This window comes from Vitis riparia, unplaced genomic scaffold (genome assembly GCF_004353265.1).
Source record: "Vitis riparia cultivar Riparia Gloire de Montpellier isolate 1030 unplaced genomic scaffold, EGFV_Vit.rip_1.0 scaffold460_pilon_pilon, whole genome shotgun sequence".
Lineage (NCBI taxonomy): Eukaryota > Viridiplantae > Streptophyta > Magnoliopsida > Vitales > Vitaceae > Vitis > Vitis riparia.
This window is the reverse complement of record NW_023269682.1, coordinates 41,570-59,763: the sequence shown is the minus strand read 5'-3', so window position 1 is coordinate 59,763 and position 18,194 is coordinate 41,570. Positions and strand designations below refer to the sequence as shown.

Here is an 18,194-nt window from a genome sequence, read left to right as displayed (position 1 = left end):
AGTTCAACAGAAGAGACCAATAACCTTTTTGATAGTGATGTCTTCGTCATCCGATTCATTATCAATGTTCAACAAATTCTCACTAAACTTAAGAACACAAGATAAAATAGCTTCAAATGCTGTTGTAATAGTTAAAATTGAAAATATATCAGCAACAAGATTCTATTCCTGGTGCAATAATGATTCAATATTGTGGCTTCTACCCAACATCACCAATCTTTGTTTCTTTTTTCTTCGCCGAGCTGAACCCCAAGCAGTCCCTTCATAGAAATCTACCCTTCGCTGTTTTCTCTGGTGGAGAGAGATCCATGAGACTTCTCTAGCAGATTCTGATCCAATTTTTGAGGTTCTACTTGTAAATCGTTTGGAAATTCCAGTACTGTTACTGCATTCTTATATGCATTTACAAGCTGCTCAAATGTTGTCTCGGATGTCGAGCTTCTCATAGCTTCCTGATTGAGTTATCTATCCAGCTTCTACAACCAGAATTTTATCGACTTCAGAGAGTGACTTCACTTGATGAGTCACTAGAATGACGATTTTATGAGCAAGGGCAACCATGACGCATTCATAGAGAAGAAATGCAGCAGCATGTGCATCTACTACACCAAAGGGATCATCTAGGAAATACACATCTGAATCACTACGTATTGCCCTTGCCTGTTGGATCCTCTGCTTTTGGAGTTGATGAACACTATCACTGGAAACTCGAGTACATAAGAAATAACTTGACCTCTGATTCTGGAATAAGAATATAATCAAGGATACGGAAATTCTTCAAGCCGAACTCCGAATTAAAATATGCCATTACTGGAAAATGATTTCTTTGAGAAGTATTGCTCAGCTTCGAAGATATGGGTGCCAAATTTGAGCTGCTTGTCAATAAGTTCTGGAAAGAAGTCAATCCAAATTGAAGGTTCTTAACCAGTTCGGAGTTTTCATCGGTTGTCATTTTCCCAACAGAGAACACAAGGGAATCATTAGAAATATTCCGTACAGAGACTGATTTATCTGTTGTATCAGTTTGAACCTCATGTGTATTGAAGGGTGGGCCATTAAGATCAAGTGTGTCCTGGTCTGGTAGTTCAACTTCTCCATTGACTTGCCGAGCTTTTGCAGCAGCTAATGTGGCATTTATAGCCTCAGCTTCGGCTGCTGAGGCCTCAACCAAGTACTCAACACCTTTACAAAGTCTCCGGGATCCCTGGAGCATTGCATTTTCAATACTTATATCAGTATACATATCACCATTTACAGGAGGAGCTATAGGAGTTCCCAGGACAACTGAACCATCAGGAGCTTCCTCAGGAATTGTTTGCCTTGTTCTTTCATTGATGAATCCATACCTTCAGGTAACCCCCCTGCCTGTAAATTCGATGCAGCTGCTGTTGCTGCAGCATGTGAAGTTGCGCTTGTTGTTTCAGCAGCAGCCAGATCCTCAGCAACCTCTTACCAAATGCAGTCACACAATGATTTAGTTGTGCATAGAGAGTCCCTGATGAGTCTCCTTTTCTACTGTTCTAAAAAATCTCAAGGTTCTCCAGGGCAGCAGCATTAAGAACCATGCATGGCTTATGAAAGATATCACTAACACCAGAGTATGGAAATAACTCAAACTTAGCAAATCTTAAGCAATGTTTCATCCATAAAAGCCTGCTTTAGATAGAAAAGAGTGCCCCCAAGGGCTGAAAGTGTAAGGCTGCCACTCTCGCCTGCATTCACCAACTTGGACAAAATGTCAAGTAGGCCCAAGGGATCTTCCTCAACAAAAGAATCCTTAACACTCAAATTTGCTTCATTTAAAGATCCAGAAACTGATAGATCATTGAAACATCTGTAGACACTCCTGATTTCAGAAACAGTTTTCTTAGAGTCCCAGAATTCTGAGATTGGAACCAGTTCATTTACTAAAGGGCTTCTTGTATGTCTCATCAGTGCTCTCTCAGTTTTAGGACTGAGAAGGTTAGCTAGTTTTATAATCTCTACAAGCCTTAGCTCAAATAATAGACAACACAGGGTGCCGCACTCTGAACCATCCCTGAACTGTCCAAGAATAATCCTGCGTGTAGCAACATCAACTACACAAACACCAAAACTGCGTTCTTCAAACTGACAGCTTTCAGTTACTGCCACAAGATAAGAAACATCAGGATTGGCTGATAGCATCTCACCTTCAGTTGGTGTTCCCTTTGTGACCATTGCACATACTTCACGTTTCACAACCTTGTCCTTAGAACCCTTCTCTTTCACTAGTCCTCAAATTTTTGAATCAACGCTGTCAATGTTTTCCTCGCTTTCAGATTCATGCATCCCTTTGTAGAACTAATTAGAACTGTTACTGAAGGTGAACGACCCGGATTGCTTTCAAATTCTGGCACATCCTCTATGAGAGCTCTTAATACATCATTCTAATGTAGAAAAAATGTGTCTTTTCTTTCCACGATTTTCAATTTTTAATTCCAAAACAGAGAACGAATCTTGAGGACTGGGAATAGAGCTTGTTGAGGTGCAGGCCACAATAGAAGAAAACAACAAAAGAGACATACAAAAAGAAATAGGAAATAACCAACAGGAGCCACAATTTCACATTTCAATCCATTGGCTTAGAATAGGGGAGTGATTCAAAATGAGATTTTTATCACGAACAAGGTAGGATTTCTATCATCAGATTCAAGAACATACCCAAATGCATATTATTTTCATGTGAAATCAATGATATTGAACAGAACGGAAGTCCAAAAAAATGAGAAATTTGAGAAAATTAACAAACAACCAAGCATTCTCAATAGAACCAATTGTGGCCCTTAGCGTCCACACCAATCAGCAAAGATTGAATATTCCAAAATGATCAGAGAATAATGGAGGATTGAACATGGGTAAGAATTCCGAGAATAACTAGGAACGTACCTGGAAGAACCTTGCTTCTCCTCGCCCCTCTTCTGCTCTTCTGTGCTTTTCTACCCAGCAAATCCAAGAATCTCCTCTCCTCCAGCCCCGAAAAATCCTCCAATCTCTCATTTCCAGTCCCTCTCCTTTCTCCAATGCGTGTCCCCCCCCCCCCCCCCCCCCCCGACTCTTTTTTTCCTTTTCTCACATATATATATCACCCTCAAGACCTAAATTTGTTTCCAAAAAGGAAAATTCTCCTCTTTCCTTTCTTCTTCTCTTCTTTTTTTAAATCTTCCAATCAAAAGCAATCTTCCCAATTTCAAATTCCCCTCCAAAACCTTCCAAGGAGAGTCCCACCTTCCTTAAACTCCAATGGTAAGTTTCCTTGCAAAAACATGAAATTCTTGAAGTTAAATAATTGAATGAATAGATAAGCAAGTAAATAAATTAGGAAACGGTAAAAAATAAATAAATAAATAAACAAAAAATAAATAATAAATAAATAAATAAGTTAAGGAAAATAATATAAAGAGGAAGATAACCAATAAAAAGTGAATGATAATCATAAAACTAAAACTGAAAATAAAATAAAATAAAATAAAATAAAAATAAAAAATAAACCAATAAACAAAAGCCGAGCCCAAAAGCCATGCAACCATGCAAGTCATACAAGTCACACTAAAAATGTCCAAATGGGCCAAGTGTATCTAAAAGCTATCCTAAAAAAAAAACAAGAAAAGCCTAAGTCTAAGTTAGGGCTGCCAAGGGTCACAATAAGGGATCAAATAATCCCTCAACCAAAGTCTCCAAGGTGACTCAGAAAAAGGTAAGTGGTGAGTAGTACTAGGCCACCAAGGAACTACTGTGGAGCACTAAAAACGAACTTAAAGACATGTGTTAAAGGGACAAAATTGAGGGTCTACACACTGATTTCCAGGTTCCACACGTTTAATTGTCTTGTTTGTTGATGTTAGATAGTGTACAGTTATTTAGGTTATTTACTTTTCCTTTTCCTTTTCTTTCCTTATTGTATTGTGGGTCCCACTAACATGTATATATATATATATCCAAGTCCAATATGTATTATTAACAAATTTTTCAATAACAAAAATAAGGGATTCTCCTTTTTCTCTCTTTTCACATGGTATTAGAGCCTAAGGAGAAAAAAAAAACCCTAATTATTTTTGGTTTATCCGTGAATCCATTCTGAGAAATCTTTCAGTGAATGTGTTTCATTCCGGTCACCTTTCCCATCTCGTAAAGCTTTCCGATCAACCGTATCGCCCTCAGAAAACCCTCACCGCCGTCAGAAAATCCTCATCGTCGGCGACTTTTCCGGTGACCTTTTTCAGGCGAAGTCCTTTTCCGACACCGACCATACCATCAGGTGCGCAAGGAGGAGATCTTCAAGTTTTCTCAAAGCACCGGAGGGAGATTTTCATCCACACGCTGGCCACACGCATTTATTTTCCGGCGGCCTGAATCTCAAACGCCGGCCCGTGAGGGCGCATAGAACACTTTCCGGCCACCCGCTTCCACCTCCAGCCTCGCCTGACGCCGTCTAGCCACCCTCCATCTGTGCTTAAGCCATCCGAGCCTTGAAAGTGCATTTTTTTAGGGTTTTTTTTGTCTCCGCTAGCCCTCTAAACAGCCTTTCCGACGACCTCCGGTGACTTCCTCTCCACCCAGAGCCCTGCACGTATCTTAAGAAGTGTTCTTACCCTTCCAATAGTGCCACATTTGTTTTTTTTACTATTTGGTCTCTCATAGCCACGGATCCTCGATTTTTTTTCTTCTTTCAGCCGCAATCTACAGCCGCATTAGGGCTCTCTTCGATCCAAACATATTTCGTTCTCCAGATAAGTAGATATGGCTACTAAAATTTCCATTTTTCCTCTGTCATATCTGGATCTTCTATGATTACTTTGGAGAAATTGGTTGGCAGTGAAAATTATTTGTCTTGGTTTGCCTCTGTGGAGCTTTGGTTTATGGTCAAGGTTATGAGGATCACCTTGTTACGCAAGAGGCGGATATCCCTGAGGTTGACAGTGTACAATGGAGGAAGATAGATGCACAATTATGTAGTGTGTTATGACAATTAGTTGATCCTAAGATTCTGCTTCATCTTCAGGCCTACAAAACATGCTTTAAATTTTGGCATCAGGCAAAAGGGCTATACACGAATGATATCCAACGTCTTTATAAGGTGGCTTTCTCTATTGTCAATGTCAGACAACAAGACATGGATTTATCTACTTATATTGGCCAGATTGCCTCTCTTAAGGAGGAATTCTTGACCGTGATGCCTCTTACTATGATGTTGGGGATCAACGAACACAAATTGACAAGTTCTTCATGGTTCTTATGCTTATTGGCCTTCGTCCAGATCTCGAGACCGTCCGCGATCAGATTCTTGGTATTCCTCGTTCCATCCTTGGATGATGTGTTTGCTCGCCTCCTCCATATCTCCTCCACTCAGACTTTGCTATCTGATAACACTTCAGATTCTTCTGTGTTAGTTTCTCAAACTAAATCTCAAGGAGGATGCAGTGGTAACTGAGGTAGAGGCCAATGTCCTCATTACACCTATTGCAATAAGCTTGGCCACTCTCGTGATCGGTGTTATCAGTTACATGGGCGGCCTCCCCACACTGCCCACGTGGCCTAGTCATCTGATCCTCAGCCGCCTCAGCCTTCCAGTTCCTCCACATCTCAGGGTATTTCCCTCACTAACAGTGAGTATGATGACTATCTCCGCTATCAGGCCACCAAGTCAACTTCTACTTGTCTTACCCACACATCTTCTCTTAGACCTTGGATTCTAGATTCTGGCGCTTCTGATCACATATCTGGTAATAAGGATCTTTTCTCTTCTATTACTACTACCTCTACCTTACCTACTGTTACTTTAGCTAATGGTTCCCAAACTATGGCTAAAGGTTTTGGTTTCGCTCATCCTCTCTCTTCCCTACCTCTCCATTCTGTCCTTTATGCCTCTGAGTGTCCTTTTAATCTTATTTCCATCAATAAAATAACTCGCACTCTTAACTGTTCTATCACTTTCTCTGATAAATTTGTGACCTTGCAGGACCGGAGTATGGGGAAGACGATTGGCATAGGACGTGAGTCTCAAGGCCTCTATCACCTCACCTCGCCTTCAACTCCTGCAGTTTGCATTTCCACTGATGCTTCCCTCCTCATCCACAGTCGCCTGGGCCATCTTAGTTTATCCAAGTTCTAGAAAATGGTCCCTCGTTTTTCATCTTTGTCGTCGCTTGTGTGTGAGTCCTATTAGCTTGGGAAATATACTCATGTCTCGTTCCTAAAGCATTTGAATAATCGGGCAAAGTCTCCTTTTGAACTTGTCCACACTGATGTTTGGGGTCCTTGTTGGACCGCGTCTACTTTAGGATTTTAGTATTTTGTCACTTTCATTGATGACTATTCTCGATGTACTTGGTTATTTTTAATGAAAAATCGAGCTGAGTTATTCTCTATTTTCCAGAAATTTTATGCTAAAATCCAAACTCAGTTCAATATTTCTATTCGTGTGTTGCGCAGTGACAATGCCAGGGAATATTTTTCTACACCATTTACTTCATTTATGTCCCAACATGGGTGTAGACCCTCAATTTTGTCCCTTTAGCACATGTTTTAAAGTCCATTACCAATACTTTAAAGTAATCTCAGGATTCTTTTGGCTTAAGTAGGCATATGCCGATAAAATTGTAGCAAGCTTTCATGCACTTTGCATGCTTTTAACTTAATGTCCTTGGTTTGTAGGGAAATGAAAAAATTGAAGGCATTTGCCTTGATTTGTCCCATTCACAAGATATAATAAACTTTACCACTAAAGCCTTTGTGAGGATGAATAAACTTAGATTGCTCAAAGTTTATAAATCTAGTGATATCTCAAGAAACTTTGGAAATATTTCTATAAGAAGAATTGTAAAGTTCATTGTTCTCTGAACTTTAAATTTTGTTACGAGGAATTGAGGTATTTGTATTTGTATGGATACTCACTGAAATCATTGCCCAATGATTTTAATGCAAAGAATCTTGTTCACCTCATCATGCCATGTAGTCATATTCAATGACTTTGGCAAGGAATCAAGGTATGGTTATGATGTATTGATGTTTTTTTCTTTAAAGAGCATATAATGTGTATGAAATCTAATTTTTAAGTCAACTTCATTTCTTGGCAGGTTCTTGAAAAGTTAAAAATCTTGGATCTCGGTCACTCTAAGTACTTAATAGAAACCCCAATTTCTCAAGAGTTGGTGAGTCATCAACTTGGAACAGTTAGTTTTAGAAGAATGTGTCTTTGTGTAAGGTTCACTCGTCACTTGGAGATCTAAAGAACCTCACTTTCTTAGTTTGAAAAATTACAAAATGCTCAAGAGTCTTCCAAGCAGCTTGTGTGGTTTCAAATCCCTTGAAATATTTATTCTTTCTGGTTGCTCAAAAATTGAAGAATTTCCCAAGAACTATGAGAACTTAGAAATGTTAAAAGAACTTAATGCAGATGGAACTGCTCTAAGAGTACTACCCTCCTCTTTTCCTTTGTTGAGAAACCTTGAAATATCATCCTTTTTGGGATAATGGACCACCACCATCTAGCTCATGGTCGTTGCCAAGAAGTTCACCACCATCTACCTCATGGTCGTTGCTAAGAAGTTCAAGTTCCACTAGTTTCATATTACATCATTTGCCAGGTTTATGCTCTTTAAGAAAGTTGAACCTAAGTTACTGCAATTTATCGGATGAAACAAACCTTAGTAGTCTTGGTCTCTCATCTTTATTGGAAGTAGTAAATTTAGGTGGGAACAACTTTGTTACTTTGCCTTCAAATATCAGTAGACTTACCAACCTAGAATCTCTAGGATTGGAGAAGTGTAGAAGATTGCAAGTACTACCGGAACTTCCATCAAGCATATATAGTTTAATTGCACAAGATTGCACATCATTGAGAAGTGCCTCAAATCAAGTACTTAAATCACTACTTCCAACTACAAAGTTGCCGACGAAAACTTTTAAGGTGAGTTCTCTCTATATCCCATAGATATTATAAACAAAGGGCTTTGCAATATATTTTATTTTACATATCATAACTTTCTTTACAAAAATAATAATAATAATAATAAATGTTGAATGAATGAACATAGAAAAACATGCAGCAATTTCTATCACTAACATCCTAATAATTTTGATTTTACAGCGTAATTCAGGTTCACACTTAATATATGTGATGATTTATGGGAGTAGAATACCATATTGGATAAGGTATTAGAGCTCTAGGTGTCAAGTAGAAGCAGAGGTACCTCCAAATTGGTTTAATTCCAACTTGCTGGGTTTTGCTTTGAGTTTTCTCTTATGTTTGCGCATTTGATATTCCACTTAGGGTATCATATAGCTTGTGCTATTCAACTTCTAGTTACATCACTGACTTCATTACTATCAGCGCTAATAAGGAAGGAGTAGGATTAGATCACATGTGGCTGCTTTATGTAGCACTTCCCCTCTACAACAATTTGCATAATGGGACTCGCATCAATTGGCATGAAGTGACTCACATCAGGGTATCATTTGGAACTCACCCCATTAGGTGGTATGCTCCAATTAATCGGTGTGGGTTTGATATAGTGTATGGTAATGAAGATGTGAATCAAGACAATCCTGAAGGATCTAATTCGACCTAAGCAGTCAACTATTATCCTTAAAGAAATCCATGAGGAGGAACCCAGTGGAAGTGAGAAGGCTCTAATGTGGATGTGATGAGGGGAAACATCCATAACATTTGTAATCGTTTTGCTAGTGACTTGGTCATGTATAAGCTCTCGAGCTTGAGCCATAACTCAGCTGTGGACTTTGCTTTGGCCACCTCTCTCAGCACCATATCACCTAAAGAAAGAATGATGGCACTGTGAACAGTTTCGTTTTCTCATTTTCTTGCATGGAAGTGGGCAAGTTTTTCTCTCCAAGTAAGGCATCTTGGAGCCTCTATTGAACCAGCAATGCCCTCATCTTTAGTCTCCATAACCCGAAATCATTTCTGTCTGTAAACTTTTCTAAATCAAACTTTGCAGTCCCCATTATAACCCAAATTGCTCTTATACCAATTGTTGAAAAAACCAATCTTGAATTAAGGATTGTTAGAGCATAAACTAAACAAGAAAGAGACGACCAGTTTACAAAGAACTTCTCTTAGGAATAAAATCAAATATATTTATATTTTCAAGACAACATTTAATGTATTTTTGGACGCATTTCTATTTTTACTATAATTTTTACTTTTATTTTTTAAAAAAATAGGTTCCAAAATCATGTAATAAGAATGATAATTTTCCATGATTTGTTATATTTTAAGCTCTTTGTCTAAGATTGGACTAAAGGTACCATCATCTTTTTTTTTTTTTTTTTTTTCTTTTAGAAGCCCATAGGTTGTACGCCAGCCATACGTAGCTTGAACTGTGATGGCCACAATGCTTAGCTATTGCCGATCCCCAAGACGCCTTTGGTTGAATGTTCACACCTAATCCACCATTTGAACTTCCTACATTCACTTCCAAACAGGAAAACTGGAATTCTAACCTCTCGGTCTGCTGTAGTCAGCCTCACGGTGTGCTTGACTAGCGAGTCTGTCGTGGAAATCAATAAATAATGTTTTTTGTATTGAGTTTGAGGAAAATAAAATGTTTAATTTTTCATATGGGTTGTCTAAAAGAAAAAAAAATGCAAAATGCTTAATCATTTTTTTTTTTTTATAAATTATATTTTTTTCCTTTGTGCAATGTTTTTTAAAATTCTAAATTTTATTTTAATACATTGGGTAGACAATGTTAATACACTGGTATGATATGTTGGATGCCAATGAGGAATAAAATGCATCGCTAATACTATTACTTTTGTTATAAAATATAGGGATGACAAACATACATTGTACTTACAATATATTGCAACACATTATAACAAAACCAAATTCAAAAAATTAATTTGGAACGTTTTTATGAAAGTGACAGTCTTACATGACCATACTATACTCACTAACGTACTTATATTATGATGAACCATCTTTCAAATCAAATGAAGTATTAAATTGAATTCACAAGACTTGTAGTTTTATACAATTTCAATGCATGGTACTAATAATGTTAATATACTAGTAGGATGTGTTAATACAATGTCAATAAGGTATAAATTGGCATTTCTAAAATTATTAATTTGATCATAGAATATAGGTATGACATAAATGCACTATAGTTACAAAACAAATATTATAACATTACAATATAACCTAATTTAGAAAATTTTGAATTTTTTCACGTATTATACTACCAAATGAATATTTGTGTTATTCAATTAAATATTTTTATGTTATTCAATTGATAAGTTCTCATAAAAAATAATTGTTTATCCTATTAAGGTAATAAAGTTTTTTCTTAGTCATAAGCAAAGTTTTCAAAGGTGTTTTTTAGGTGCCCTTAAAGCACGCCTCATGGCAAAGCGTGGCAAAAACGCCTTGAGGCGTTGAAAAAAAAAACAAAAAGAAAAGAAAAACAGGGGTCCAAAAAGGTGTATGCCTTTCATGGTGAGGTGTGGCAAAGACGCTCTTTGGCAGCGCCTTTTACACACTAAGGAATAAGATGTGTGCTTCCATGGGTCTTTGCGGATGCCAATCCAAAAATCCCATAGAGAAATAACTAAGAAAAGAGAAGAAACTTGAAGAAAAACCCTAACCCTAGCTGCGTGAAACCCATACCTCACAAGATTTGGTAGCAAATTTAGTTCGATGGCACCATCTCACTCTAGTGGTAGTTGATGTGTTCTTTATGACTCTCCCTCAAGTACGCCCCTCTTCCTTTCTCCATTGTTATTTCTTCTTTCATTTTTCTTATTTTATTTTGTTTTTTCCTTAGGTCATAACTCCAGACGAGCTTTTTTTTTTTATTAATTTACTTATGGAAAATCAAGAATATGTTTTGTCAATTTTTTTATTGCTTCTAGTCAACCACTACTTTGTTTTTTACTTGACTGAACCACTTTCTTCATAGCTACAATAAACTCCATTGCACACTTATAGTACCTCCACTACACAACTATAGTACCTCCACTAAACAACTACAATATCACCACTACACAATTATAGTACCCTCCACTTACCAAAATTTGGTTTCACTTTCTCATATTTCACTTTTTTTTTTCTCTAATGAAAATACGTTAAATTATTTATATTATTAGGTCTATATATTTATATTAAAATTATTCTATAGGTAAATTTTGTCCCATTGGAAAAAAAAATAATATTTATATTAAACTATTAATGCTTAGCTATGCTAATATTTAATTTTGAAAATCTTAAAATTAAAATTTTATTCTTTTATGTTCTAAAATAATTATATAATTTATTTAAAATTCTTTATGCAATTTAATTATTTTTATTTCTTTTTAGTATGAGTATCTCAAAATCGAAAGTTCAAGAATGGAAGTATGTTATTGAAGTTCCTAGAGAAAAGTATATAAGATGCAAATTTTATAATTAAAGATGTTCGGGAGGGGTAAATAGACTTAAACATCACTTTGTCAGAACTCATGATGGTATGAGACCATGTATCAAAGTTAGTGAAGATATAAGATTGGCACACAAAGAAGCATTGAATAATTTTAAAGAACAAAAATAAAAAAGAAATGAGTTGATCGAAGAAATTGACATGAGCTCAAATCCAAAGACTGAAAGTTCATTTTGCAAAACAATTGAGAGTCCACTACACAACTATAGTATCTCCACTTACCAGAATTTGGTTTCACTCACATTTCACATTTTTTTTTCTCTAATGAAAAAATGTTAAATTATATATATTATTAGGTTATATATTTATATTAAAAAATTTATAGGTAAATTTTTGTCCCATTGGAAAAAATTAATATTTATATTAAATTATTAATACTTAGCTATGCTAATATTCAATTTTGAAAATCTTAGAATTAAAATTTTATTATTTTATGTTCTAAAATAATTATGTAATTTTAAAAAATATTTATGTAATTTAATTATTTTATTTGTTTTAATATGAGTCTCTCGAAATCAAAAGTTCAAGAATGGAAGTATATTATTAAAGTTCTGAGAGAGAAGTATATAAGATATAAATTTTATAATCAAAGATGTTCAAGATGGGTAAATAGACATAAACATCACTTTGCTGAAACTCGTCATGGTATGAAACCATATATATACCAAAGTTAGTGAAGATATAAGATTGCAATGCAAAGAGGCATTGAATAATTTTAAAGAAAAAAATAAAAAAAAAATTAATTGCTTGAAGAAATTAGCATGGGACCAAATCCAATGAATGAAAGGTCATTTTGTAAAACAATTGGGAGTGGAAGTGGAAATGGGAGTGGGAGTGGGAATGAGAGTGTGAGTGTGAGTAGGCAACCTATTCTTAGGGGACCCATGGATAAGTTCACTGTTTTAGAACTTAGACAAAGTACTTTGAATTCCAAATGGAAGCAAAAAGAAAGAAAGGAAGTGCATAAGAAAATTAATCATTTTGTATACTCAAAGGGTTTCTCATTCAATATAGTAAATAATCCATATTGTGTGTCTTATGGTTAATGCTATTGCAAACTTTGGGCTTGGGTTTAAGCCTCCATCTATGCATGAATTGAGGATATGGATTCTTAAAAAGAAGTGAATTATATAAATATCATGATGGAAGAACACAAAAAGCATGGAAACAATATGGATGCTCCATTATGTCAAATAGTTGGATAGATAAAAAAAAAAAAAAAAAAGTAGGTGTCCTTTCTTGTGAATGGTTTAGCTAGCACATGGTTTCGAAAATCAATTAATGCATTTGACACAATTAAAAATGAAGAATTGATGTTTAAATATCTTGATGAGGTGGTTGAAGAAATTGGAGAGAAGAATGTTGTACAAATAATCACTGATAATGTTTTTAATTATGTGAATGCTGGAATGAGGCTCATAAAAAAGAGGAAAATTTGTGATGGACTCCTTGTGCTACCTATTGCATTGATGTTATAGGACATTGGAAAGCTAAAGATTCATGCTAATACACTTGCACAAGCTAAGTAAGTGGTGAAGTTCTTTTATGGACACATTTGGGTTCTTGGTTTGATGAGAACATTTACAAAAAATTATGAACTTATTCGCCTAGCAATTACATGGTTTGCTACAACATTTCTCACTCTTCAAGATCTTTATAAGTAAAAGCAAGCTCCCATAGCAATGTTCTCCTTTGAGAAATGGTATTCTAGTAGTTGGGTAAAAAAATATAGAAAGTGTAAAAACTCAAAGTATCGATCGTGTAATTTTATCCAAATTTTTTGCCTCATGTTACGTTTTATATAAAGACCACTATCCAATTGGTTAGTGTTTTAAGAGAGGTTGATTTAGAGGAGAGACTAGTCATGAATTATATTTATGAGTTAATGGATTTAGCCAAGGAAAAGACTGCATTTCATTGTAGGGCCATTGAAAAAAAATATAAGCCAATTTAGAGAAAGTAAATGCAAGATGGACCCTATAACTTGATTGACCTTTACATGCAACAGGTTATTATCTTAACCCTCAATTGCGCTATAAAGACAAGTTCTCTAATGTGGATGAAGTGAGGAATGAGTTATGTGAATGCATGTACAATATTTCTAATTATAATGAATGTTTAATAGCTGACATTCAGTTGGACTTGTTTAACCAAGCAAGAGGTGAATTTGGAAGTCATTTAGTGATTGATTCTCGAAAACTAAGAAGTCCAGCAAGTTGGTGAATGCATTTTTGCAGCTTCAACATCGGAGTTGTAAAAGTTTGTTATTCAAGTCCTTAGTCTTACTTGTAGTGCTTCGGGATTTGAGATAAATTGAAGCCCTTTTGAATCGATAATACTTCTAATTAATTTTTATTATATACATTCTATTTAAATGTTAGTTAACTTGGATATTTAACATTTTATTACTTGGATATTTAACATTTTAATACTTGGATATTTCAATCTTAACATATGGATTTTTTTTTCATTGGTAGATTCATACAAAAAAAAAAAAAAAAAAAAAAAAAAAAAAACACAAAACAAAAAAGGAAATTAACTTGAACATAAGAGATTAAATGCTCTAGTATATATATGTGAGGTACAACACTAGATTGAGAGAGCAGAGTCTACAAAGAAGAAAAAATGTTGATCTAATATTAGTAGAGGAGATTGATTTGGATGATGAATGGATTGCAGAGAAAGAAGAATCCCTCCTCCCACATGATGCTATTTGGCTTGAAGATGATGAGGTATTTAATGTTGATGCCATTAGAATTGTGTCATCAAAAGGAGAGGAAATTCAAGCACCATCCATATGCATTTGGTTCTTCAAGCATCAAAAGAAAATATGAGGACTTTGCAAATAAGTATTAAAAAAATAAAATTAAAACTTTATTAAATTTAACCATAAGTTGTAATTTTTTACACCTACTTTGTACTTTATGCTAGGTCAAAGTGGAAGCAAAAGCAAAGAAAATGAGGTGAACTTAGTATTAATTGTTGAAGATGAAGAATTAAATTATATAGGGGGATTTGATAGTGCAAGCTTTCATATTATAGTTACATTGGATGAGGATGATGATAATATTAGAGAGGATGATTTAAATTGATACATTTTTTAATTATATGTATTTGACTTATGATGGTTTTTTCATGACTTATTATGATTTTTTGTCCAATTATAAAACTATTTGAATGGTTTTTCCTACTTAAAGTAACTTGTTATGGAAGTTTTTAGTTTTTATATTTTATTTTTAGCTTTCTATAATTTTACATATTTATTCATTATAAAAATTAGAGTCTCAAAAGGCTTACGTCTCAACGCTTCGAGACTTACACCTCGCCTCATGAGAACAAAAACATCTCGCCTTATGCTTTCGTGTTTAAAATCTTTGGTCATGTGTAATAGCTAAAGTTTATATATTACATGCATAAATGACATATTAATCTTACGGGTTTGATGTTTATTCAAGGGAGATTGAAAATTAAAGTCCTTTTTTTATTGGGTTCTCTACAAAAATCTCAATTTTTTTAAAAAGAAAAAAAGAACTTGAAAAGTATATTTCAAATAATTTAATTTCTTATAAGAAACTAAGGTAAATTATTTAATTTTTATTTTAATTTTTTGTTATTTTTCGCTTGACTTTTTCTTTATTTTTGTGTTTCTTATTTATTTATTCCTATTTTTTCACTTTTCTTTTTTTTTTTTCTTTTTTTCAAAACTAGTAACAAAAAAAATGAATTAAAGCATAAAGTTGTAATTCCATGACTCACTTTCCAAAAAAAAATTAACTCTACCGAAGCAAAAGAATAATGGGAAAAATTTGAATCAAAGGGTAAAATTATCATCCTAAAAGTTGGGTACTTCATAGGAATTTTTTTGGAGTAAGGACCTATAATATTTTCCAATGTTTTCAGAACCGGACCGATCATTGAACTGGAAAAAAGATACCAGTTCACGGTTCACTGGTATGACCGGTGGTCGAACCAGTGATGTCATAAATATGTAATTTATATATTATTAAAATTAAAAATAATTATAAAAAATTTAAAATATTATGAATAAATTAAAAATCAATAATATTATTTTATATATTTGATATTGAAATATGTATAATATTTAAATGTGAATATATTAAAAATAAAAATTTAAATTAATTTTATTATTTTTAAAAATATTATATTATTTTTATTTAATATTATAAAAAATGTTAAAATCTAAAGTATATTATATTTTTTTGGCATATTAGATAACAAAGTGCACGTGGCTGAGTGGTGTTGTGGGCTGATGATAAAGCTTGAGGTCCAAGATTCAAGACCTTTTGGTGGAGGCTGCTTATATATTTTTCAATTGATAATGTTAGCAATCCCACATCGGATTGTGAGAAAAAACAGGTTGCCAAGATGCCTATAAAAAAAGCCATCCTCACAAGACAAAGACAGCACTTGGGCTCAAGACCCAGCCCAGGAAATTGTGGGGCGGATATGGGCTTTGTCACAAATAACATAAGGCCCAGCAATGGGCTTTAGCCCAAAACATTAAACCCAATGGAGCCCTTTCATGTTTGCAAAATAAGGGGGTTAACTTGAACTGTCTTGGAACCGTTTGGTTCCATCAGGTCATTGGTCCGACCGTCGGTTCAGGCAGTTCAACAACGGGTTCGGTTTTTTAAATATTGATATTACCTTTTCAACCTCACTAGTATTTTTTTTTCTCTTTCCATGGTAGCTCATCAACCATCAACTCGGGGTAAGCCAAGGACCCTTTGCCATGTGCACTGGTTTAATCTCTTCTTGGTGAGAACATGTTGAAAAACTTATTCACGTAGCTATGATAACGTTTGATTAATGACCTTAATATAGATTTTAAATGTGCTACAATATTATTTGAAATTTAATATAAAAATTTATTTGGCTTGTCATTCTTTCTTTGTTTCTTTTTTTCTTCATATTATTGCCCCTGAAGTTCATTGAATTAAGTTCTGAAGTTCATTGAAGTCTCTCATCAGTCTGATTCTGATATCACACGGCAAGCCAATAAAGTCAGCGAAAAGCACACCTACCAAGCTAACTGGTCACAAAGGCATTGGTTTTCTATTTGAGTCGTAACACCCGACTTTTTCTTTTCCTCTTTATCATTCAACGCGCTTTTTCTCTTCTTTGTTGCGTAAAATATTTGAAGTTTTGTTGTGAGACTTGCTTCAATCACAGCTGTATTCTCAATTTTGCAATTAAGCAAATTTAGCTTTATTATTCAGTTGTGGTTGATATAAATGAACTCTTTCTACTGCAATTAAGTCAGGACTCATATCTCAGACTTGGTGTCTCTACTGCTCAGTAATGGCTGCTGCTGCTGCTTCTTCTTCTTCGTCTTCTCAGGGGCGCTATGATGTGTTCCTGAGCTTTAGAGGGGAAGACACCCGCAATAACTTCACTGCCCATCTCTGTGAGGAGTTACGCACCAAAGGAATCAGCACTTTCATAGACGAGGAGAAGCTCGAGAGAGGGCAAGCCGTATCTGCTGCACTTGTTTCTGCTATTGAAAACTCCATGTTTTCTATCATTGTTTTATCAGAAAATTATGCATCTTCAAGATGGTGTTTAGAGGAGCTGGTGAAGATAATACAGTGCATGAAAAACAGCGGACACAGGGTTCTCCCAATTTTCTACAACGTCGATCCCTCGGATGTGAGAAATCACATGGGAAAATTTGGAGAAGCCTTGGCTAAACATGAAGAGAATTCCAAGGAGGGTATGGAGAGGGTGCAGATTTGGAAGGATGCTCTCACTCAAGTCACTAATTTCTCTGGTTGGGATTCAAGGAATAAGTAATTATTTAAAGCTTTTTTTCACTCTTACTTTTATTTTTTATTTTTAATATTGCCATTTTAAATGCTCTTGCTAATTCAACTATTAGTTATTACAACACAAAGGGCATGATAATATATACCATGTTAACATTATATGATTAAAGGACCGGGTTCATGGGATTTAGAAATGTTTTACTGGACTTTTTTTAAATTAGATATAAGATACCAACCATATCTTGACACATATTCTCATATTCTCTTTATTTTTATTATCTTTTTGTAGATAGCTGGACTTATTATGTGTTTATGCTTTAAATATGACAGGAATGAGTCTCTACTAATCAAGCAAATTGTTAAAGATATTTTGAATAAATTGTTATCTTCATCCGGTAGTGATACTGAGAATCTAGTTGGAATAGATGCTCGCATACAAGAAATGGAAACCTTATTATGCTTGGCGTCAGATGATGTTCGAATGGTAGGAATATGGGGCATGGGTGGAATAGGGAAAACAACCCTTGTCAGAGCTGTTTATAGTCGAATCTCCTGTCAATTTGAAGGTTGCTCCTTTCTTGAAAATGTTGCAGAGGGTTTAAAAAAGAAGGTCTTAATTGGGTTGCAAGAGAAACTTCTTTCTCATCTATTAGAGGAAGAAAATCTAAATATGAAAGAACTCACCTCTATAAAGGCAAGGCTCCACTCAAAAATGTCCTTATTGTTCTCGATAACGTGAATGATCCAACAATATTGGAATGCTTAATTGGAAATCGGGATTGGTTTGGTCGAGGAAGTAGAATTATTATAACGACCAGGGATAAACGTTTATTACTTTCACATAAACTCAATCTTTATAAGGTTCATAAATTCAATGATGATGAAGCTCTTGAGTTCCTTGCACGTTATTCATTAAAACACGAACTCCTTCGAGAAGATTTCCTAGAGCTTT

The 18,194-nt window shown here is 34.7% G+C and overlaps 1 protein-coding gene across 1 annotated transcript; it reads left to right on the top strand.

Annotated features, from left to right (window-relative positions):
• The first annotated feature begins 16,406 nt into the window (after nt 1-16,406).
• On the top strand, nt 16,407-17,981 carry LOC117909899 (toll/interleukin-1 receptor-like protein). Its single transcript, XM_034823950.1, has 2 exons — nt 16,407-17,266; nt 17,573-17,981. The coding sequence occupies exons 1-2, from the start codon at nt 16,779-16,781 to the stop codon at nt 17,979-17,981; spliced, it is 897 nt and encodes a 298-aa protein (XP_034679841.1). The 5' UTR covers nt 16,407-16,778.
• The last annotated feature ends 213 nt before the right edge of the window (nt 17,982-18,194 follow it).

What these genes read in the sequence shown, in the direction of transcription:
- LOC117909899 (XM_034823950.1), top strand. Translation starts at nt 16,779, where the DNA reads ATGGCTGCTGCTGCTGCTTCTTCTTCTTCGTCTTCTCAGGGGCGCTAT. An exon ending in GGTTGGGATTCAAGGAATAA is followed by an intron (nt 17,267 to 17,572) that starts GTAATTATTTAA and finishes TAAATATGACAG; the next exon opens with GAATGAGTCTCTACTAATCA.